The following is a 23940-nucleotide window of genomic DNA, read 5'->3' on the forward strand; positions in this document are numbered from 1 at the left end:
ATTTTATTTCAATTTATTATTAATATTGGGATGTGTATTAAATATGGACAAATTGAATGTTATTTACATCATTTAGAGATCTCACAAAAGACCTCTAATTGTATTGAATTGGTCATGGCGGTATTGAATCAATTTTTTGGGTTAGGTATAAATACCCACACACTTTCATAAGTGCCCCCTATGCAAACCCATCCTTAAAGAGGAGGGGAGAGATTCAAGCCCTGGGCAAAAACTGTTTGCGCCTCTTGCCAAAAAATATTTAAATAAATAAATGGGGATCGAATCGCCCACTTTCCCTTTGAGGGAGGCCAGCAGGGCTCATGGCCCAATGGTATCTTCTATGTTTCAAATTCAAGAAATCGGAAGCCATATGGCATAAAGTAGGGTGGTTCCCTCACGCCATATCCAAACATGCCTTTATATTGTGGCTTGTCATACATACTAGAAAAGTGGGGTGATTACCTCACGCCATTTCCAAACATGCCTTTCCAAATATGCCTTTATATTGTGGCTTATCATACATACAAGTTAAACTGGATACTCTTGCGTAAATTACAGCAGATGGGAATTTCTTCCTCCTCAACATGTGTATATTATTACAAAGCTCACTGTGAGGATGAAGATCCACCTGTTTTTCATCAATTTGATTCATGGCTCTGAACTCCAACCCCCAATAACATGGACAACAGATGGTTACTAGGCATTTGACAAGAATACTATCAAATTTGATATGGGTGTTTCTAAGAATGCCTTTTCTAATGGCTGTTTTTGCTCCTGGATGTTATTTGGTTTCTTTCCAGCTGGTTCTACGGGCCAATCACGAGATGCCATCCAATGGAAAAACTGAATAAAACTGACACATTTGGTTACATGAAACCTTGTGATTAGCCAGGACCACATAGTCCCGGACCACCTAATAATTTCTCCCAAAAGCACCATAGTTTATGGGACCATTTAACAATGAGGTAAAGGTAACATAGGGAGGGTCCACAACTAAAACTAAGACATCATGGTAGAAATGATAGTTTCACAAGCCTGACACACTAGAACCACTCTTCTAATAACATTCTATCAACATATTTTATTTCCTTGAAAAAGTTGCAGATTTAAACAAAAATGTCAACACTTCAATTTGGATTTTTTCATTTGTGCAATGAAAACACACTCTTAAAGCAACAAATGTGTAATAGGACATTCATATGGATGCTGCTAACCTAAAAGTATTTTCTGCAACACAAAAACTACTCACTGCAAACTCTGAAATGCTTGTCCAGTCTTTTTCCTGATTCTTCCCCATCTTCTTACCTACGACATCTCTCGGAACCTTGCAAGGGCCTTCTTCTGAATAAGTGTTCGATAACTGTCCCCAGCCTGCACCTCGAGGCTTGGATCCAACTTCTTTTGCTGACTTCCCAGCCCTGCTCTATTATCCATGGCTTTTGCTTGGACAGGCTCTGTCATGCCACTCCCATCCTTCCCTAATCCCTGGACATCAAATCAATACAGAAACAACAATTGCCCAAATGCAACGTCAGAATACTGCAATACATTGAAAAAATGCCCACCGTCCAGGTGCCCACCAATATACCATTCAAAATTCAATCGACTTGCATTACCAAATAGTAGCGAGAGACTGGAAGAATCAGAAAAAAGAAATGCAAGGGCTATTAAAAATCATAATTCCCGAGCAACAATATAAATAAAAATCTAACAAAATAATGGCCTAGAAGACGTCCCACAATGCCTACTGGATTGGTAGGACACAAGGAGTGTAATCATTATTTTTATTAGGAGAGTGACCATTTCAGTAGCATATAATAAATAAATACTCATTTGGAATGCATTGCAGATACAGAATTGGAGATGGGACATCTATCAAAAAATTTCTAGATCCATGGTGTGATGGTCAGTTCTAAGCACTTTTATTGTTGACAATCACTGGGATAGTTCCAAGTTCAGTTCAGAGGTTTTGCAGTTCATTCAGAAGTTTAGCATCTTTGGTGGTTAGACCCGCTGATCCATGGGCTGGGTTGTGCTGGAATGGTGGTAGAGCTAGATGGTCAGTTCACTCTGTTTTGGTTCTGCAGAACTCTTTCCTGACCACTACAAATTTGCAGAGGAGAGGTGTCTCTCTGCCCTCGGTACGTTATTTGTGTTTTAACCATATAAGAGTCTATGGATCACCTATTCTGTGAGTGTCCCTATGCTTGGGAGATTTGGTCTGGTCTTAATGACATGTTCAAGTGGAATATTCAGACGACAGATTCCATGGTGGTGGTTGCCAACTTGCTGTTACATCAGTTTGCTGCAAAAAGTTTCAAGAATAAACTGCACAGAATGCTTTTCACTGCCACTCTCTATTTCCTTTGGAATCAGAGAAATGGTAGAGCTCACAATTCTGTACATAGGGACCCTTGTGTCTTGCTGAGGTGCATTGTTTGGGATGTCATGGATGTCTGGGGGTATGCCTCCGGGATATCATGTAATTTCTTGTCTTTAGGGCAGCAAGGTTGCCCTTGCTTGTTATTTGGCGCATTTCTAGAGGGCCCTGTGTTTTGTGAGGGTATGCCCCTCTTTTGTATTTGTACCATATTGCGTAATTAATAATATTTTTCCATCATTTAGGGGGGGAAAAAAAACTCATTTGGAATTATATACAAGCGCAAGAGTAGGAATAATACCAAGCCCTCTTGCCAGCCCATGTTGCGGAGCATCCGGTTGCCAACATTACTCTCGTCAATCGCTTTGTCTGCTGCAATAACCTCATAACTCTGAACATTGCTATTAGCATCTCCAGCACCACGACCTCCCCCAACACCAGGGGGGAAAGGCATTGAATCCATTAAACCCCTTTTGAATGCCAAATCACGGTCTTGAAAATACAGGAATTTTGAAAACAGATTTTTCTCACAAGTTAATACAAATGTTGAGATAATTTAAAGCAAGCAATGACTATTGAGTTCATATAACTACAAAAAGCTCCTCAGCAAAATTTTGTCAGATGACGCATAGCCAAGAATATAAAACTAATGAAACCACAACGATTCTAATCTATTCAAGCCATTTTATAGATACAAAAGATGCATAAAAAAAATGAGCTCATGACAAGGAAGCAAAGGAGATGCCATTCAATGTCAAATTATTAGGGAAACTTACTCGAGTCGCCAATCCCCGGGTCAGATAGATCATCTCCAACAGAAGATGAAGAACCATATAAGCTCCTACGCTCAGCTGCACGGTCCCTATAGGTAGTCTGAGGCTGTTCCTTGTGAGCTGAACCCGGCTGCAGTGGCATCTCCGAAAACCTCCTCTTACCACTCCCAGCAGCCACAGGTGGTGTATAAGAACCCAATGCAGATGCATCTGTTCTAAAGGGCATAGCAGTTGTTGGTGCATCTGTATTTGTAGATGAAGATGAACTTGTAATGTATGCACCAGAAGACGAAGAGGTGGAAGTTCCTCCTGAAGATCCTGAATATAAAGTATCTGATCTCACCACACCTCTTCCAGAGCCCCTAATTACCCCCATTATAGTCCGTCCTGAGATGTTACTAACAGGCCTTGGCCTATCCTCAGCCTCCAACCCTACAGATTGAGCAGCAGGTGTGGTGGTTGTAAATATAGAACTGGCTGCAGTGCTCTCCTTTGTGGTCACTGCCTCGGTTTTGAACTTGCTCTTGGTGGATGGACCAGCAGAATTGGATCTTTCTTCAGCTGAAGCAGATGGCTGATTGTCATCAAGAGACACACGGGGTGCTTGCCCTTCATGACTCCGTTGCTTCCACATTGTTAGCACATTATTCATTTTCTTCTTGTTGGCCAGAATACTGCTCTTTGAAGCAAGTCTTATCTCCTTCAGCTTCTCCTTATCTTTCTTCTCTGCAGCTATTGCTGCATTGGCAGCAGCCTGGACCACATCTGGTAATGAGGCAGCCTTATCGTTTGATGTTATGGTAGCAGCTGGAGCAGAGATAACTACTTTTCTATTGTTAGAGCCATCAGATGCCTTGGAAGATTCAGTTTGTTTTCCAGATGTTTTATTGTCATTCTGATCAGTGCAGGGGACATATTGCTGAGTTTGGTGATCATATGAGTACCAGATCCCATTATTACCATCATAGTATAAACCTATAGTGCAAAAAAATGTACAAGTAAAAAAGCAACTACAATAGGAGGCATTAATATCTATAAGCTGGATCGATTTCTGAATATATTCTCTACTAGCAATAACAAGCACCATCCATAATTTAGCAGCGAAAAATATATATGAATGGATGTTACCTCTTCCCAAGCATACATTTAGAACAGATTAAAATAAATAAATAAAAATTTTAAAAACAAAAAAATTCAATTCTGATCTCCAGGTTCAACCAATTAGAGAGAGAGAGACCAGCAACTGCAGATTACTGCTAAAAGGTTCCAAAAATAAAAATACAGAATGGAGAACACTGAAAGGTCAAACAAGGTTGCATTAGCACAAGTGTGTTTCCAATCACAATATACGCATATAGGCACACACATGTAGATCCATACATAATATGAATATATAATTCACATTGTTTGCTTTTCTAGAGCGGAAGACCACTGAGAGTGATTCCTAGATCAAAATGCAAGCTTCTTACAAAGGAAAGAAACCACAACAATAGGTGTCACAGGGGTAACAATAGGCCTCTAGAGATCATTCCAAAATCATAACCACAAAACCAATAAAACATGAATTTCTCTAGCCAAATTTCTAACATACTTGAAACAAACATCAGAGGATGCAATATTTATCAGGGCAAAAAATCAGGGGAATGCAAAAAGAATAATTTCTGTGATCAAGAAATAGGAGCATTGGCGGTTAATTCTATTTAAATTCCAAATATAAAATGATCATAGCCCAAATTCTGGTGTATATATGTAATAAACAGATATTTTGCAAATATACAATTAAAAACTATGAAACAGTTATAAAATACTCATATCAACCCCGTATCTCCCAAGTGATTTAGAAAATTAACATACTAAGTCACGGGCAAATACTCTGAGGAACTCCAAAGATATGTTCTAAATTTGCTTCAATGTTCAAAATATTGCAATTCAATTCAGAAGCGCAATCACTATAACACAATTGGTTGGGAAAAGGTTCAGATGTAATAACGAGTGGAGGCAGACAGACACGTGCTCGTAGAGAGAGAGAGACAGACAGAGAGAGAATAAACCACAAGCTAACAACACTACAAGGATAAATTGGTTTCAATATTTGCTCATTGTTTAGGAATGAATGGTAGAAAGTCATGCCTCTATGTGGATAGAAGCTCCATATATTCAAGAAACCAACTTGGTATTGTAGTTAGTAACTAACTAATAAGACTAATTAACCAAAAGATTGATGATAACAACTATTTCCCTAAACCACTCTTAACATTTACTAAGCCGTAGATATTTAAAATTTAGCAGTGCAAGATTGGATAATAATTAAATACCACTTAACTCTTCTACTATGACTCACTTAACTATTCTACTATGACTTTTATCATAACCTCCCTCCTCCTTTTCCCCCCAATTTTTCAAATTCTGATTCTGCCCTTTGACATAGGTACCACCACTAAATAACTAACTAAACTAACTTTTGAAAATCTAATCAAAAGCCAAAAATAAAATACAAACTCCAGCTTTTGTGATGAAATTTGTCAATGCTAAGTTCATCCTCACAACTTCTTTTACTCTAAATATCATACCATGTTGCTTTTTTCAGTTTAGAATTCTCGTAGATTGAAATATACAAGTGCTCGAATTTGATGTATTAAAAGAATATGAATGAAATTATAATCATACAGTAATACGTATAGAAAATGACATCAATAAATAAACATAAAACATCTACAGAATGATATAAAACACTTTTTTTTAGAATACAAATGATATTTGCATTTAAATAATATTCTGCCTTACAAATAACATCTACAGCATATCGACATAATAATCCTTCACAGACCCCAAAATATGGAACAGGTACCCGTATGTCAGTTTGTTGCAGAGTTCATATTAGTTGTAAATTGGAAATTTGTCTAGATAAGGCCAACAAGCATAAAAAGGAACACCATCGACATGATTGTTACAAGTTTTATAATTACCCTTTAAGTTGCCCCATTTGAAAAGTCGAAGCAAAAGAAATGCAATCTTTCTATAATTACCCTTTAAGTTTTCAAAAATCTCATATACCGAATAATATACATATTTAAAATCAAAAGGACAACTTGGTAATTTTAAAAGGAGACAAGACTGAATTGCACCAGAAGATCTACAAATGCAACTAAGCACTTCACAAATAATCAAACAACATTGTGTGGGTTGATGGTTGTTTGATTATTCATGAAGTGCTTAGTTGACACAAGACCAGTAGTAACAAGCTATTAAGAAGGACTCTCTCCACAAAGAATAAATTTCAAAATTATGTGGGTTGACGGCCCACAAAATGTAACATATATAACATTTGCCAACAGTACTTAGAAAATGATTAAATATGTGTATTTGCCAACAGACATAGAAAATGATTAAATATCATATACAGCTTCAAGAAAATCCAAAGATAAAAACCTGTATTTCCATCATAATAGAACCCAGAAGAAGCATCATAATAATATCCAGACGCTTCATCCCACACAAAACCATCCTTTTGAACTGCAAGCTCCCCTCTGCCCTGGTCCTGCTCACCGTTGGATTGTTTGTCATTTGGATTATATTCTTTTGGCGCCCATCCAACAGCATCATACTAGAAGGATCAAAAGGAGCATATTTACTAAATCAGGTTAGTCAACCACATATAGCCTATTAGCATCTGATCGGTACCCAAAAAACGAAAAAAAAAAAGGAATATAAGACAACCACCAAGGAGAAAAAAAAGTGTGTTGTGGGTGCCTCTACTTATACATTCAACGCGCTTCTTCCCAATTTGACCATTAAAAGAAGCCTACTCTCAAAATTACATGAAAGTTCAGCACAGTAGAAGGGCTACAGTGGCTCTTATGATATAAGAATTACAAAAAAGAGAGGAATAAACTATGATAAATCCAACAAGAAGCTGCAGATGTTGCTGCAACATATGTAGTGTCTGTGTTACTACATAAAGACACCTTTTTTGCCTGATAACTGAAATGTGCACATCCCATTCCATATATATTTTAACAATTGTCGTATATTTCATACTGTTCCAAAAAGTAGACAATAAAGGGTTGCATCATATCATGGTGACAATGTGGTAAACCACATTTAGCTTAGACAATTGTTATGTACTTTGATCTTCCGAGCATCAACATCTTTTATGATTCAATTATTATATAATACACAAAGAAACTGAACAGCACCATTGGTCACCAGAGCACTGATCCTCTTGAGCAAATTTTTTCCGTGTTTTGCATAGTTTGCCAAATGTCCCTCCATATTTCTAATCACTTTTAGTTGTTTCTTCACAATCATTATTATCACCGCTCAACTCCTCTTTGCATTTGTTTGCTTACAAATTGTTACATGAGAGGATCTAGCTGCGTAGGATAGCTTTCTTTGTTCTTGCTTGTTTCAATCCAATTCTCTTTAAGGATGTGAGAGGTCCTTGGAAATCCAATCACTTCATTCTAAAAATCAGGTCAGAAATATTTCAAGGCAACCTCCTTGACTAAGAGAGAAGCAAACTCTATCCTTAAAATCAGTTTCCAATTTCCATTATTGATTTGCTCATTTAACTGTGTTTCATATCTAAAAGTCATTATCAGGTGGAGCAGTATTTACTTTCCATCTATTTTCATCCAGATATCAGGAGCAACAACTTCAGATACCAGCAAAAGTCAACAACTAGCGGCTGGCACGCATCCATGCGAATGCATGTACATATACTTTATTATGACAACAGTTTAAGACAAAACAAAAATTTGAGAAAGAAACCTTTGTTGGTTTGCAAGATAGAATTGCAAGTGAGTTAGACATGATCCACTGAATCAGTTATATAATTCATTAATTTCCTGTTATATCTTGGTATTCCTTCTCTGATTAGCGCTTGGGTTTGGGTTCAGCCAATATGATTAAGCATAAATCCACAGGGGTACTCCACACATTTAGAAGAGTCCATGTAACATAGTTTTTGGTACAATATTTCAATAGGAAAATCACCCCCCAAAACATATGATTAATTATAGGATATAACCAAGCGAGAGAAAATAAAAAACCTCATGTCTCTGCATTGACTAAGCGACATAATAAGTAAGGGGGTAGATAGAGAACCTGTTGAGCGAATGTTGCCGCTTCAATCGCAGCAGCAGCAAGACTGCTTGACTGAGGTCCTGATGCCCCAGATCCTGGTCCAAGAATGCTTTTCGCATATGCTACCCGTAGAATCTGCCCATTCTTCTCTAAAGTTGTCCCATTTGTTGCTTCAAGAGCTTTAGTAGCATCTTCCACCTGAAAGGCAATAAAACACACCAAAACATAATTTTAGCTTCAACATCTATGGTTTTCTTATTCGATAGGTTAACAAAATAATAAATCAAGATGTTTTGAGAAGGGGTAAAGACTCCTAGAGTCATCACACAGTATAAAGATATGCACAGCTTCTCTCACAAGTCATAAACATTGAACGATTTCCAAGGATAGGACCAATCATGATGATTAAATTATTCAAAACAACTGCAATGGGATGCTATCGCTCTGAACTGAGCTACCCCAATTTAATTTGAATGTTGAGGATAAGCTGGTTCTGGGTAATGGTGCTACTCAGTTCAATATAAAACGTGTTTTTGAAACCAGTAGACCATCTGCACCTGCTGTAAATTGGTACTCCCTGGTATGGTTAATAATCATGTTCCTATAATTGCTTTCATATTATGGTTAGGAGTAAAGGGTAGGATTTTACATGACAGGCTTGTAATGTGTACTTTGTAGTCTTAATTTTGAGGATAAGGCGCACTTGTTTTTCAAATGCCTGGTGATTTCTAATATATGGTCTCACATTACTGCTAAATTTCCAATTCAGTGGCCAATGCAGATGAAATCTATTCCAAGTTGGGTTTTGCAGCATCTGAGAGGCCAGAATTTAATCTCTACAGTTGGCAAATTTGTTGGCCGGTGTAGCACGCAATGCCAATCCTTGCACTGGTGGGCCCTAGTGTCGAATGCCATAAAAGGCGTGACCGACCCTCACTGCACACAAATTGGTTTTCAGATGAAATGGCACTGCCTGATCCTAAAACTGGTATCAGAGCTAGAGGTCATGGGTTCGATTTGCAGGAGTGCCATCGCATGGGGGAGGGATTGTTGGCTGGTGTAACACGCAATGCCGTTCCTTGCACTGGTGGGCCCTAGTGTCGAATGCCATAGGTGTGACGAACCCTCACTGGACTCCGATGGCATGGCCCGACCCTAAAACTGGTGTCAGAGCTAGAGATCATGGATTCGATTCGCAGGAGTGCCATCACTTGGGTCAGGGAGTGCCATCTCATCTGAAAACCAACTGGTGTCCAGTGAGGGTGGATCACGCCTTCTATGGCATTCGACGCTAGGGCCCACCCATGCAAGGAGCAGCATTGCTTGCTACATCAGCCAACATAATTGATGTTCGATGCATCTGTTTGTTCTATATGGGAAGAGAGGAACTTGAGGCTTTTTAAAAAAGATCAAAGATCTTCAGAGCAGATTCAGCTTTTTGATTCTGTAAGGTGCAGATTGTTAGGCATTAAAAGAATTAAGCTCTCTCCTCAAAATTCTTGGTTTAGAGATCAGTGGCAGTTGCCTTAGCTTTATGAGAGTTATACTTGATTAGAGTAATGTGCTCTTCTGGCTTATGTCTTTGCTGAAACTGGTGCAGTTCCTACCGTTGTGTGATTGGAGTTAAGTTTTGCTGCCGCCAAGGATGTGGAGGGCTGTTGCAATTTCAGTTTTGGTGTTGAAAAAGCTGGTTTTCTTGAGAGGACTGATATTTCCTCTTGGGTTGAAGTCGGGAATATATATGCACCTTGAAGTTTTGGTATATATTGATCATAGTTTAGGTCTGCGTCAATGATTGGCTGTGATATAAGTGGAATTTCTTTGGCTACATTTTAGAAGTTATTTGTTTGTTTGTTGCTGGTGTTGATTGTTTTGTAGGGTAGTTAGTATAGCAGTCGGTTTGTTTTTGTATGTTGAGGTGTTACCTTGTTTTGTTATGGTTCTGGGAGGTATGACTCCTTAGCTTCATGTACCATATTTTCGTTCTTTTTAATAAATTTCTTTTACATAGGAGAAACACACACACACACACATATATATATATATTATACAAAGTAACATACAGCCTGGATAAGGCGACAAACATGACATGGGAAGTAAAAAAGCTAAGTCAAATCATGGGTGACTATTTCAACTGAAATATGCCATACAGCATTAAAGTTTAGCAGATCAAACCTACCAGATCAACAAAAAGACCCAGATAAAATGCTTACACTTACAGGGATTGATCAAGCCTAATTTGGTTATAGAAGAATTGATCAAAACCTTTAAAAAAAAAAAAAAGGATTGATCAAGCCACTCAATTAATAATTATAGCATTAAAATCTATGTTACCTGGAGTCTACTGTTTCCCTGAATGTACCCACGTCCTATGTTTTACCCAAACTTGGGTAATTGTGTATCGGGTATGGGTGTGTGTCTAAGCGCATCAAGGTAACATGGATTAACTAACATATCAAAACTAATATAAATATACTTTTGCACACGTTACAGGCTCATGCACATATATATTAGAGACCCAACAATTTAGATTTCTTACCCCCACCACCAATTCAACCAAAATATTCAATACAGTATTGATGCTTACCAGATCAACAAAAATTTCCCAAATACAATGACTACAGGAAGGATTTATCAAGCCACTCAACCATTAGTTAAAACATTTACATATCAATACTTACATAATTATACCTTTCTATGTCAATTACATATTTATGCTAATTTATCAAAGACAACAATTTAGATTTTTACTTACCCCCGCAACACGGGGACACATTTAATCAGGTAAAGTTTCTCCGAACAGGAGAGAAATCGTGAGAATTGACAAGTCAAAAGGTTGCAATACTGGGATTTTAAGATTATGTGTTTTGATAATTAGTAGCTTCTTTTTTCCTTAATGTGAAACTAAATCTATTATACATCTCACCCATCCATCCCACAGCCAAGCCTAGCAGTCAATCACAACTCCAAAAATGCACCACAGGTAAACCCAAAATAGCTTGACTATGCTAAGGATTTTTCAGATAACTGACTCCAAATTAGACAAGCATGAACTACAACTTTATCATTGGATGGTGATTGCGAGTGGTTAATAGTTTGCAAAAACTGATTACCCCCAGCGGAAAACAACTATTTACTCCTGGGTTCTGGATGTCTTCTTATGGCCACTCAAATTGATATGTAATGAAACAATTATTTATTAAAAGCAGCTCCAATGCAATTTATGAAGTCAGTATGGTTCTTTTGTTTGACTAATGAAAATCAAATCAAAGTGATCTTAAGAGATCAAAAATAAAGGATAAAACAAAATCCAAAAAATGTTGACAATGAAAAAGGGAAGAGAAGGAAAAAATAGAAAAGCAGCACAACCAAAAAAAAAAAAAACAAACAAACAAACAAACAAACAAACAAAAGGAGATTGGGTGTGCAGTTTTCAAAAGTTTCCCAGAAAGCAGAAAGGTTTCTCTGCAAGTACAGAGGAGAAAGCTACCGGTATATGCAAAAGAAAGAGTCTTTATGCTGGCATTGTGGTAAAATTAGTAACTGAATCTCATAACAGTTACCACCAAATCAAATATTTATCCTCAAACTTGTTATTAATGGCTGCTTGTTGCACTAAAAGGAAGAAAACATTTGACTTATGTTAAATTCCATGCAGCCTAACCACTGATGTGAAAATATACACACTTACGCCTGTAGAATCAATGAACCAGCAGTTACAAAGATGTGCAAACCTTCATGGCACATCATAGTACAGATATAACAACTTCAAGAGAATTAAAATGAAAAATAATATCATCCAATCACAATTACCTTTACTGTGGAGAAATTCGGCTATACGACAAGTACGAAGCATGTACTGACATCAAGTTTATAGTTCATGAAGTTCTTTTTTTTTTTTTATAAGTAAAGACATATTAAAAAGCGTTCAAAAGGGGAACACACCCCTCAGAAAATACACAAGACCTAATAGGGCCTCACTCTCAAAGAGTAAAAAAAACAACAATCTCATCCATGGATTTACAATTTCTCCCAAGAACCCAACAAAAAAGAGTACTAATAATGGAGAACTTCAGCGCGTCATGAAGTTCTATACTAGCCTCTGGTTGCTGTTTAGTGATGCAATGCTTTCATAGCTTATACCTTTTTTTCTAATTCACATAGCTTCCATCAATACTTTTTTGTAGCTTCATACATCTTCACGTAACCTAAGTAAAAAAAGCTTGGAATTTCTGGAGGTCCCAAGTTTATATTAAAACTGAAACTCAAGCTTTATGCTTAGAGTCCTTGCACTAGGAAACCACAATATACATGTACATATCCACACATATGTGCTATTGTATATTCAACGTGCTCAAAGTCTACAAAATGTAACATACCGAGTGAAAGTGAACAAATGCAAATCCCCTTGAAACATGAGTAAATTTATCTCTGACAAGACGAAGATCCTGCATAATCAAAATCAGTAAATCTTCCTCGCAAAAGTGTATAGAAAAGTAGCATTCAATTAACAAGCCAGCATTTTGTACCTTAATTGGAGCATGTTTGGAAAATTCATAACGAAGCATTTCTTCATCAGCATTTTCGTCCAATCCACGGACAACTAGAACATGGGTAGGGCCTGATAATACATCAACTTAATAAATTGATCCATATTTGACTGATGCAAGCAGGAAGAAAGCAACAGAACAACTAACCTGCCTCTCCCTTCTTCCCCAATGGTGTAGGATTTGATGATGTCATATCGGCTGGTGGAGCATCATCAGTTCGTTTCTCATTACACTGCTTACATTGAGGGGAAGATATACTAGCAACTTAATATGGTTCATTGTTAAAAATTCCTTGGGTGTTATATATTTACACAAGGCTCTAATTTGCACGAAAAATTAGTCTCAGTAGATATGATGTAAATACGCATAGCTGGACAATACTTCATATTTAAAACATGAAATTCCTTATTTTACACAAAGAGTCCGTCTCATAATTTTTATGTGGAGAATGATTAGAAGGATCAAAATTATGCAACTCATATTTGAGCGCAACACGATTATAAATCAACTATGCATAGCAGAACAGCAGAGATCCAGAATGGCTACGTCTGATGAACAACTAGATACCAGATAATTGTATGTGAAAAAAGCACCAGCGAAGGAATCGGTTTGACATCAAACACACATACAAACATCCAACATGTTGTGGCACGGGTATTGGCAGACAGAATCTCAAATAAAAGAGGACATAGTGATGGTCAAATAGACCAGTTTAGAGATGCCGCACGCTTGAACTCCTTAGAATGAAATTCCAGGTGGTTGGCACAATTTATGCCATTTAGCATCCAGGATTGGGCTATTTTCCCAGTAGCGAGAGATATGTTCTTGGTTATTTTTGGCATGAGTTGGGTGTCTCCCGCTTCTACGGTTGACATGTTGGAGGCTTGGAGAGGGTGTATAGTGAAGAGCCGAGTCAGGGATGCGTGGAGAGCCACCCCCCTTTGTGTTTGGTGGGGTTTGTGTCTCGAGAGGAATAGGAGGTATTTTGATATTTGGTCTCTCAAAGACAACATACTGCCTTCTTTATTTTTTTGGGTTAATGGTGCTAAACTGCTAATTGTAAATCTTTGGAGCTTCAGAGTAGTTTGTTCAGATTTGATTGCAAATAGATTTGCAATCAAATCTGAACAAACTACTCTGAAACGTAATGCAAAAGGGGTACAGAGGGAACTAACTACCTATCCACTAAGTAAAGAACTAAATAATGGTTGTCTTTCAAATTAATCCACAAAGTAAGGAGAATTCTCTAACAAAATGACCAAAATATTAAATGACATACATTGTCATTAAAGGGACTTTTAGGTACCAAAAAGGCGCAAGGCACAGCAAGGCGCATGGTTTGTGCCTATTGCAAGCCCAGGTGGGGCAGCCTCACTGAGGCGTACGCTTTTAGGGCGCACAAGTCCCAGGATATTGACACATGAATCCAACTCGGATACCTCAATCCTTCACATGGCATAATTGAAGAAGAAGAAAAAAGTCAAATTTAATAGCAGACATTCCTTCCCTCCTATCTATGAGATAGATGGAAACCCGCTTCTTTTACAACATTCCAATTATTCTTATAAAACAGCATTTAATATTACACATAATAAGAGTAATGATAGGGAACGTGAAATAGAATACGTGAAATATCCCTGAATCTTACATGGCTATGCCACATCAGACTCAAACTACTTTTTTATTTAGAGAAAAAAAAAAGGTTTCCGAGATCAGTACAAATCAAATTCCACCCAATTTCTTCTTCTCATCAATACAATCCAAACTCCACCCAATTTCTTTTTCTCTTCATCTCGTCAGTACAATCCAAACTCCTACCCAAATAATTCACTTTTTTGGCCACCGATGTTGATCAACAGAGTTCGAATTCTCCGTCTGATCCTCACCGGCATCGCCGGCTTCCTTCTCTCCAGCGGACCTTTACTAACAGAAAATGAAAATGACTCTCCTTGAAACGAAACTGACAAGATCTTCGTTGTAGTGCTCAATAGCTTCGTCGCTACTGAAAACTCGCCAGCTTTGAACTGCGTATTAGGCTGAAACGTGATTAGCCGCCCCGAAGAAGACGAATTGGAAGAGATGGCCTTGGACGAAGTTGTTGAAGTTGAAGTCAAAGACATGTACATAGAGGCGAGTTCTCTCAAGTTAGGTCTCTGATTGCCAGCGACACCATTGTCGGCCTTAGAAGGCAATAGAGGAGACCTTCTAGGGCCTTCTACGGCTCGTACGAGTCCCAGACCCTAGGGTTCAGTCAAACACACAGTACCCACCATTATAGTTCACAACATTCACATATTTGGAGACCCTAATTTTTGCCCAAAACCAAAATCGAAGATTGTTTTTGTCAGATTTAGAGAGATAAAGAGGAAGAAAAATTATGCTAGTAAAGTGTGGATGTGGTGAGGGACTGGAGGAGGGTAGAGAAAAAAAGAGATGTTTTAAAGAGAGACTGCCGGAATTTTGAGTGTTGGGTCATGCCGGCGAGAGAGGAGAGAGGCGGTCGAGTTGCATAGGGTATGAAAAAGTGACGTGGCCTAGCCACGTAAGATTCGGGGATATTTCGCGTTCCCTACCATTACTCCACATAAAAAACATATAATGTATTTAAATGCATAGTACATGTCTATGCATCCATATCCAACTTTTGGACACACGTATGATATGTCCCATATCCTAAGATTTGGATTTGAGTACTTATCAAAAAAAAAAAAAGATTTGGATTTGAGTAAGTCTGAACTTAAAACAAACAGCCGCACCAGATATACTTACCCAAGTCCGGGTAAAAAAGGTCCCAATGCACCAGAAAGCACCAAGGTGAAACCAATTGTTTAACTTGTTTTGCTTGAACAGTTTTTTTTTAACCATTGGATCACTGCATGTGCATGATATTATGGTTCACTGCATTGCATAGATGAAAAGACCTTTTCACACTAATAAAAGAACAGAAGCACCCGGTGCTTTCAAACTGCAGAGAACTTAATGGGGTCATCATTCAAAATGGTGCGAGCCGCTACTGCTGCAGATCACACTTATCGCCAAAGGTGTCTACACCAGAGCTCAACCACTGGCAATTCATCTGACATAGCAAAGTTTTCTTCCAATTCCTCTTTCTATTTGTCTTTCTTCTTCTCATTGCCCAATTATAAACCCTAATTCTTCCCCCTTTGTAGAGTTTCTCTGTTTCTCTTTCTTTTGTCCTTCAAATTACTACTTCCACTCCTCAAAAAAATTCTGTACTCCCCTTCTTCCACTCCCCTATGCCTGTAACTCCCAAAAAAGTTTCACTGTTCAGGAATCTCTCCTTTTTTTAGGCAAAAATTCTCTCAACTTTTTGCCCCTCTCTCTCTTAATTTCAACAAAATCCCTCCCCTTTTAGTGTTTCTAATTAGCATTCTATATAGCCCATTCTTATCAGCAAAATCCCTCTGTTCACTGGATTTTTCTCTTCCTCCTACACCCCCAACCCAAAAAAAAAAAAAAACCCCCGCAATATCTTTTTCCTGATAGCATTCTTCTTCTTCCCCGCTCTGCTTTTATCCTATGCATGTTGTCATGGCATTTGATACATTTTGTATGCTTGCCTTATTTTCCATTCTTACTTTCCTATTCACTGATCGTTAATCAAAGATACACTGCATAGCTGTTAGATTTCTTTTCCCAACTGTTCAATGCCTTTCTGTGTTTTATAACTGTTATGCTTGATTATATATTACATATTTCACAATAATAAATCATTATACCATTTATTATTACAAATTTGCAATGTTGTATATATTTTGCATGTTCTTTTGAACATGCGCCTTACTTCACTCAGGCCTGAGCCTTGCCTTGTGCCTTGTAGGCTCCAAAAGACCTTGGCGCCTTAATGAACCTTGTGCCTTTAAGAACTATGACAACAAACAATATGCAATAAAAGTACAATACATATGGGGGGAAAGAGAAAACAAACCTGAAAGCAGGACGTTCGCCGCGCAAAATTGACACAGCCACAGATGGTGCACATCCAATCAGATGCCACCGTAATACTTCTATAGTTAGAATGACCCGATCTTAATGCATTGTCTGATCCAAAAGAAGACCCACCCGCCCCGCCAGTTGGCTTGCTACTGCATCAGAACCAAGTTGCAAGTTGCAATAAAAATGCATGCACGTAGAATTGCAACAAAGTACTGACAAAAACTGCATGTATACTAATGGAACCTTTACATCAAATAGAACAATAACTATTCATAAAACAGTTATATAAGATATGGTTCAAGTTTCACCCACAATAAGAGAGCCCTAAAGAGTTCCTTGATATTCCAAGAAAAAGAATTTTTTCTACAAAATCAATAAGAGAACAATACAGAGCCATCAAAATATAGAGACAATATAACATAATCCAAAACTGTCAAGATCATAAGATGGTGCGGACATTATAGTTGGGCAGATCATTAGAAACATCAGAACAAAATTATGTCATTTTATATTGTGATTATAAACTTAAAAATGGTCCCAGTTCATGCATGCACACCCCTGCAAACGCAAGTGACCTGCAGACCCAAACCTCAAGGAAGTTAAGTCCGAAAAATAGAAAGAGCAGCAAGTTCATATATCTTTATTCCAGTAACAGATGAACTATGTGAAAATTGAAAATATATATATATTCAAGACAAATATTGGTAAAAAAATGTTCTGCATTAATTTGTTTGAGTACCAACCATGCAAGCAAATGTATATACCTGTACTCAAAGAAAAGTTTCCTACCATCCACCACAAGACCATCGTCTCCAAGTTTATCCATCATTGCACGGGCAGCTCCCTGTTTCACAACAATGAGGTCCCTCGTGTGCTATTCATAAAATCAAAACATCAAACATTGACAGGACAGCGTAATGGATACCACGGAAGGAAAATCAATAAAAGCAAATCCACGAGAGATGCCAGAATTTCGCTCTTTGATAACACGGACATGGCGAAGGGGTCCCCATTCAGCCTGATGATGGAGAAAAGATGTAATAGATGAGCTAAACAATTGGCATTATAAATAAGAGTAATATGAAGTAATAAATTCACAACAGAGAGAATGGGTAAAACTGTACAAGTATCTGGTATAGATCTTCTTCAGTTGTTTTCTGTGATAGACCCTTCACAACAACAGTAGCAGATGGAGTCTGCAAGGAACCAGCACACTCTAAAACCCTTGAACTTAACAACAGTGGAAAACTATTTTGAATATGTAAAATCATATAATGAAGCATACCACAGAATAGTGATCATGCTTATGTTTGTCATCACGATCCCTTCGCCTATCATTTCCCTCATGTCTACCATCATCATAGCTGTCTTCACGATGACTCCGACCATGACTTCGACTACGGGGAGATCTTGACCTGAGGCGATCATCATGTCCACGAGATCGAGAACGCTCATGCCTTCTATATGGACTCCGATCTTTTTCCCGACTCAAACATCTCTTGTCATGCTCACGGTCACGGGATTCACGCCGCCTCCAATTACCATCCTTCTTACTACCTCTATCATAATCAGAATCATAACTATGTCTACCATAATCGTAATCTCTCTCGCGGCTATCCTCCCTACTTTGAAGAGCACGAGGTCTATAGTCATAATCATCGTGTGCATAATCATCACGGTTGCGTCCCCCAAACCTAGCAGGCCTGTCTAATCCATGATCATGGTAGTTGTCAATACTGCGGTAACTATCTCGAAACTTATCATAATCCTGAAATGTATCAATATCGCGATACTTGTCAGCTTCACGGAAAGTATCCAATTCATGATATGAATCAGTGTATGGCTTCTCATGTCGCCTAGAATCCCTCTCAAGGGGATATTCTTCTTCATAACTTCTCCTTCTTGTTTGAGGCCACAGACCAACTGTGGGAGGTGGAGGTTGATAGTTCTCCCTGTCCAATATGTCCCGGTGGAAAGCATTCCTTGGATAAATGTTATCCCTTGAGAATCTTTCATCTATAAACCTCCTATTATCGTATGAACCACCAACCCTGCCAAAAGAACATAAGACAGGACCGAAGAAGAGAAAAAAAGGTGATATAACAAAATGTGAATAATATAGAAGATCAAGAAATACAAAAAAATAATAATAATAATAAAAAAGGGTCAATTTTAGGATGTAAGAGAGATCACTCTATCATGCTATGAACAGCATAAGGACATTCATTACATATGTGTGTGTGTGTGTGTGTGTGTGTTACATGATCGCACAAAATACGTATCAGTGCAATTCACAAGCAAATATGTACAATATACATTTTAAAGAAACACTTTACCCACGAGAAACTAAATTACCCTTGTGGTGATAAGCATTGTTCATCACTCACCGGAAATTTGGCTCGTGGACTGCACCATACCCCTCCAAAGCCTGTGGATTCAAGAGAATAAGCTATGTCAGCAACTTATAATCATGGTACGAGGTAGGGAAATCCATTCCATATCCTCACTGTCCCACGGCTTTTTCTCATTGTTCTTTAAGGATGAGATGCCAGAAAAAATGGACAAACACATGACCCCTAATATCTTGTGAATCATCCCATATAGGTGTTTAAGAAGGAAACCACAATTACGCTGTTATTTTCCCATCCTTGCTGAAGACCATAGCGACCAGGATCCATTTCTTGCAAGATCCAGCAGCGTTACCCCTGCAAAGCTCTTGATGATCTTTCAGAAGTTTCAGGAGCAGTATGTTTGAAAACCTTTCCTGTAACGGATGCACAAACAGACATAGTTATGCCATCATGAATCAATAACCAATTTTCATGACTTGGCCTCCCCTTTTACTGGAATCCTCAAAAATCAAATTCTTCCCAGATACATCCACTTCAAACTCTCCTAACATATAAATTAAAGGGCCTTGATGGTAGAAACCATCAGTTAAAATCAATAATATATCTGCGAGATGAAGAGAGGTTAACAATCCCAAACAATCAGGTTAAATCTAAATGAACAACAGCTACAAAGACTTTCAATGTAATGAAAATTGTAGTACAAAGTGAGTGCACAGCTGCATGCATGACACATGGCAAGAGACAGGCACCATGTCACCAGTTGTTCTATACCACTATGGTAACACGTATGGCTTATGATGTTAAAGTAACCTAGCCTATATGCCCATTTAACTAAGTCACGAGAGTCGAATCAACTAACAAAACAATATCACAGACATTAATAAGGGTTAAAGCAATAGACCATGGTGCTAACGGTTCTTAAAAGAATATGCATATCACAAGCACCAAAACAAAATTGTGTACAATTTCTTTTATGAGTAAAAAAGTATCAATGTCAGGCAACAAAGGAAAAATAATGCATTATAGATGAGAAGTGCAAGCATATAGATAACTGAATAAAAATAACTTGATACGGATTTCTTAATATAATAGAGAAATTCATTATCAACCACATTTTCTAAACTTAGAACACAAATATTTAAATAAAATTAATAAATAACAGCTTGGCATACTATCATCAAAATTATAGACATGTAATATATACTGTTTATAGTGACAATGAGGTGGTCAGCCAATCAGTGATCATGTCTTATGCTGGCCCAGCATACTGTAATGCTGGTTGAGAAGAATAAAGGAGGATTTAATATGGACCACGAACAGCAAATCATAGATACAATGTAGCCACTGATATAGGAGGAGAATCAGATACAGAATATCACAATGTCTCAACACCAGTGTTCCACTTCCAATCTTCCATAGTCTGAATACATTCAATCACAAATCGTCTTTTAAAATCACATAACTGGAACTTTACTTGGTCAGTGTTACAACACCAGAAAGTAACCAATCGAGCACTCGATCATGTGGGGAAAAACTCAATGGTATTGTTTTTACTAAAAGGTGGGAAAAAAATTCCAATGGCACAAACAATGGGTAGTAACCTTTCCCATACCAAGCAAACAGTACATCCGAACCTTTTTCTTCCAATTGTGCGACAAGATACTTGGCGGGAGCTGCTTACCAAACGGCCTTGCTATTCCTCCCCCTTATCTTAAACTCCTGCCTCCACATCAAAATAAACACTAATATTGCACACACTGCAACCACATAACGAGAAGGTGGTAAAGGTCTCCATCAAATTCAGAAATACAAACCTAATCGACCACTCCCTACTAACTAAGTGATCCACGTAAAACATTAATTCCATACAGACATTAACAGAACAGGAAAACATTTAAGGGAACACAAGAGACACAAATCTTCAAAGGGGGAACACATGATCCTAAAAACTCCCAATTGAATAATAAAATAAAACCAACATAACATATTTCCAAATTAACTCATATTCCACCTCCCTAATAATATTAATACAACACAGCTTCTCTTACAATGGCATGAAAAAAATTAAGTTGCCATTCTTGATGGTTTAACTTCTGCCCTATTTCACAACTATCAAACAAGTATAATATATATTCTTGGAAACCCAATGAATTAGAGAGGGTTTAATCCCACTCTTTATCAAATTTAAATCTTTGTTCTTCACATGACCTCACCACATTAAATCAATACCTTCCCATTTTCAATATTCTGTTTTGAAATAACTTTATGAGAGATTCTTCATTCTCTAAGTCAATCAAATTAAAATCTCATATTTAATTTAACATAACAGTGCTAGCTTTTTCTTAAGGAAAAAAAAAAAAAAAAAACTCTGTAGTTGTTCATCATTGTAGACTACATCATAAAAATAGATCATAAAATCTCATTTTAAAAAAATATTTATTTTATATGCAGACAAAATCATTTACCTTTTATATATTATTTAAATTTTCAATTTTATTGTTTTTTTTTTTTTTAATTCTCACATGTTATACATGATATGAATTTTCATTTTGTTCATAATATAGTTTAATTTTATTCCTTAATTCATCATCAACATCATCCTTGCCTTCCCTTAATTCGTAACAAATATAACTACTAAGCCTTTTTAACAACGACATCGGCTCAAATTCACGAATAGGTTATTACTTGTGTTTGATGATCTTCAAAAATTCAATAAATATCACACAAATTCAGTAAAAACCAATCTTTATTAAATTATGTCGTAAAAATTCATGTATCAGTGCACTTTGAGCACTATGTGCGTGGTTGAAAAAAATCCACGAGTGCAGTAACCAATTCTGTTACATTACACCAATACAGACCCGATTCCGTTACACCATGACTACGAACCATGACTAAAAGTCATTGAAAACCGAATGCCTAGTAAACCAAACATACAATATCACAAAGATTGAGATATGATGCATCAGCACAAAGCTAAGGTTTTAGAGAGAGAATAAGAGGAAGGGATAGATTGCTACAAAGTGATGTATAAACAGAGAGAGAGAGAGAGAGAAATCTTGAAGTTCTGTGTTACGCCAATTATATAATTTAGGGCAAACATAAATAATTAGGGCAAAATGGCAAATATAGAAGAAGAGATCAGAAATGCATCCCACTAAGTGTTACGATACCGAACCCTAGGAAAGAAAATTTTGCTGCAGCTACGGTTGCTCACGTGAACTCATCTCAACCCAACAGGCTTTGTCTTGTGGGAATCTACGTTGTGATCTACACAAGATCACATCTCAAGAATGTTCTGCCCTCATTTGAAAGTAATCTACGTTGCATTTTCATTGAAGCTTTTGTGAATATTTGATTAAAACTTAAAAACAAATACATAAGGTTTTTTCTATAGGGGAATAAAGGCCAAACATTCTTAGATACTGTTTGAGAAAGTGTGCTGTCAGACAAGAACATGACCGTAAAAATCCCATCTGAGCTTACGAACATGGAGGAATTAACCTAGTTGCAAGTGCAGTTAAGCTATGAATAAACCTTATTCTCATTTGAGTTCTAATTGAAATAATAAACAATTAAATATACCAGAATATGAGACATAGAAAAGGTGCATCAACAGGGTCTATGCAAGCACGAATTCAAATTAACAAACTCAAATTATATATATATATATATACACAAACATAAATGGCGAAGTATGAGCGAAAGTCCATATACGAATTAGCAAACCGTTCAACACTTAAATTCAATTGTTTCCGTTGGCTACCCTCTGTCGCTTGGTAAGATCACTTTTTGTTGATGGGTTTAACCTAGATTTAAGTTTTTTTTTTTTTTTTTCTTTTCAATTTGGTCATCGTCTCAGCCCAAAACATGAGAAAGAAAGAGAGAGTCAAGGAAGTCATCTTGTGAGACGATCCAGGGTACAATTCATTAAATATTGGATATAATTGGCAGTGAGGAGCTGCCCTTGAGTTATAAGTTTTTTGAACCAAATTACCGATCTGAGAAGAGATATATATACACACACACATATATGAGGATGAGAGGGGAAGAGAAAATACAGATCTGAGAAGAGAGAATTTACCCAGTCGGTGTTCGTTGCTTTTAAGCGCCGGTCGCCGTCGGTAATGGCCGGTCGTTGCAGATGAGAGGGTGGTAGAGGGAGAGAGATGGTTAGGGCTTTCAGTTGAAAGGGGGAAGAGAGTCATGAACGCCGTTTTTAAGGCAAAGATATATTTTATTCATTTACTAGTTTTTTTTTTTTTTCTTTTTTTTTTTTTAATGCTGCAGAGTAAAAATATAAAAAACCCATAGCTGACTACATAGGCCGTGCTCTCCATTATCTTGGAAAACTTCCAGCCAACACCAACTATAACGGATGGGTTGTTTATTTAATATAAAAATTTAAGTTGTTGGGTACTTTTATATATCTATTTATTTATATTTAATTATTTTTTTATTTGAATCTGGATCCTTGTTACATTCTTTATGTTGAAAATGGGGCATTAAAAATATAAACTTTAAATGAGATTTGAAATAAATTCCGTTAAGATTTTTTTGCAGAGTTCTAGACGAGCACGTTTCTCTCCACAAGGAGATGACCGTGATATATCTACTTTCTCAAATCCATTTCTGGATGAATGCGAAATTAACTCCAAAGTGTAGTGTTTTGATAAGCCTAAATGGGTATGTAAAATGTGGGAAGTGTTTGTCCCACATGAAAAATATATATATATATATATGGAAACCAATTGAAATTTAAATAAGTCAAATTTGGGATTTTGGCTTGGGCTTGGGCCTAATTGTAAAGTCCGATTATTTTTTTTGCTACATGAAATTTTTTA

The 23940-nt window shown here is 37.2% G+C and overlaps 1 protein-coding gene across 6 annotated transcripts; it reads right to left on the bottom strand.

Moving 5' to 3' along the window:
• Positions 1-1055: 1055 nt before the first annotated feature.
• Positions 1056-23390, bottom strand: LOC132303476 (SUPPRESSOR OF ABI3-5). 6 transcript variants are annotated; one of them, XM_059800745.1, is made up of 17 exons: positions 23181-23381; positions 20731-20853; positions 19376-19509; positions 19133-19173; positions 18031-18796; positions 17870-17941; positions 17671-17763; positions 17510-17589; positions 16738-16894; positions 12936-13020; positions 12768-12859; positions 12618-12686; positions 8260-8436; positions 6583-6757; positions 3157-4128; positions 2682-2872; positions 1056-1485 (listed from the first exon to the last, which is right to left on the bottom strand). In XM_059800745.1, the coding sequence occupies exons 3-17, from the start codon at positions 19421-19423 to the stop codon at positions 1306-1308; spliced, it is 3198 nt and encodes a 1065-aa protein (XP_059656728.1). In that variant the 5' UTR covers positions 19424-19509; positions 20731-20853; positions 23181-23381; the 3' UTR covers positions 1056-1305. The 6 variants fall into 6 exon arrangements, with proteins under 6 accessions (XP_059656728.1, XP_059656727.1, XP_059656729.1 ...); XM_059800744.1 differs by lacking the exon at positions 20731-20853; XM_059800746.1 differs by lacking the exon at positions 20731-20853 and having other exon boundaries at positions 19376-19700.
• Between the last annotated feature and the right edge of the window lie 550 nt (positions 23391-23940).

Source organism: Cornus florida, unplaced genomic scaffold, assembly GCF_030987335.1.
Source record: "Cornus florida cultivar Cherokee Brave unplaced genomic scaffold, ASM3098733v1 CherokeeBrave_3.0.0_Hap2_Chr04, whole genome shotgun sequence".
In the NCBI taxonomy this organism is placed as follows: domain Eukaryota; kingdom Viridiplantae; phylum Streptophyta; class Magnoliopsida; order Cornales; family Cornaceae; genus Cornus; species Cornus florida.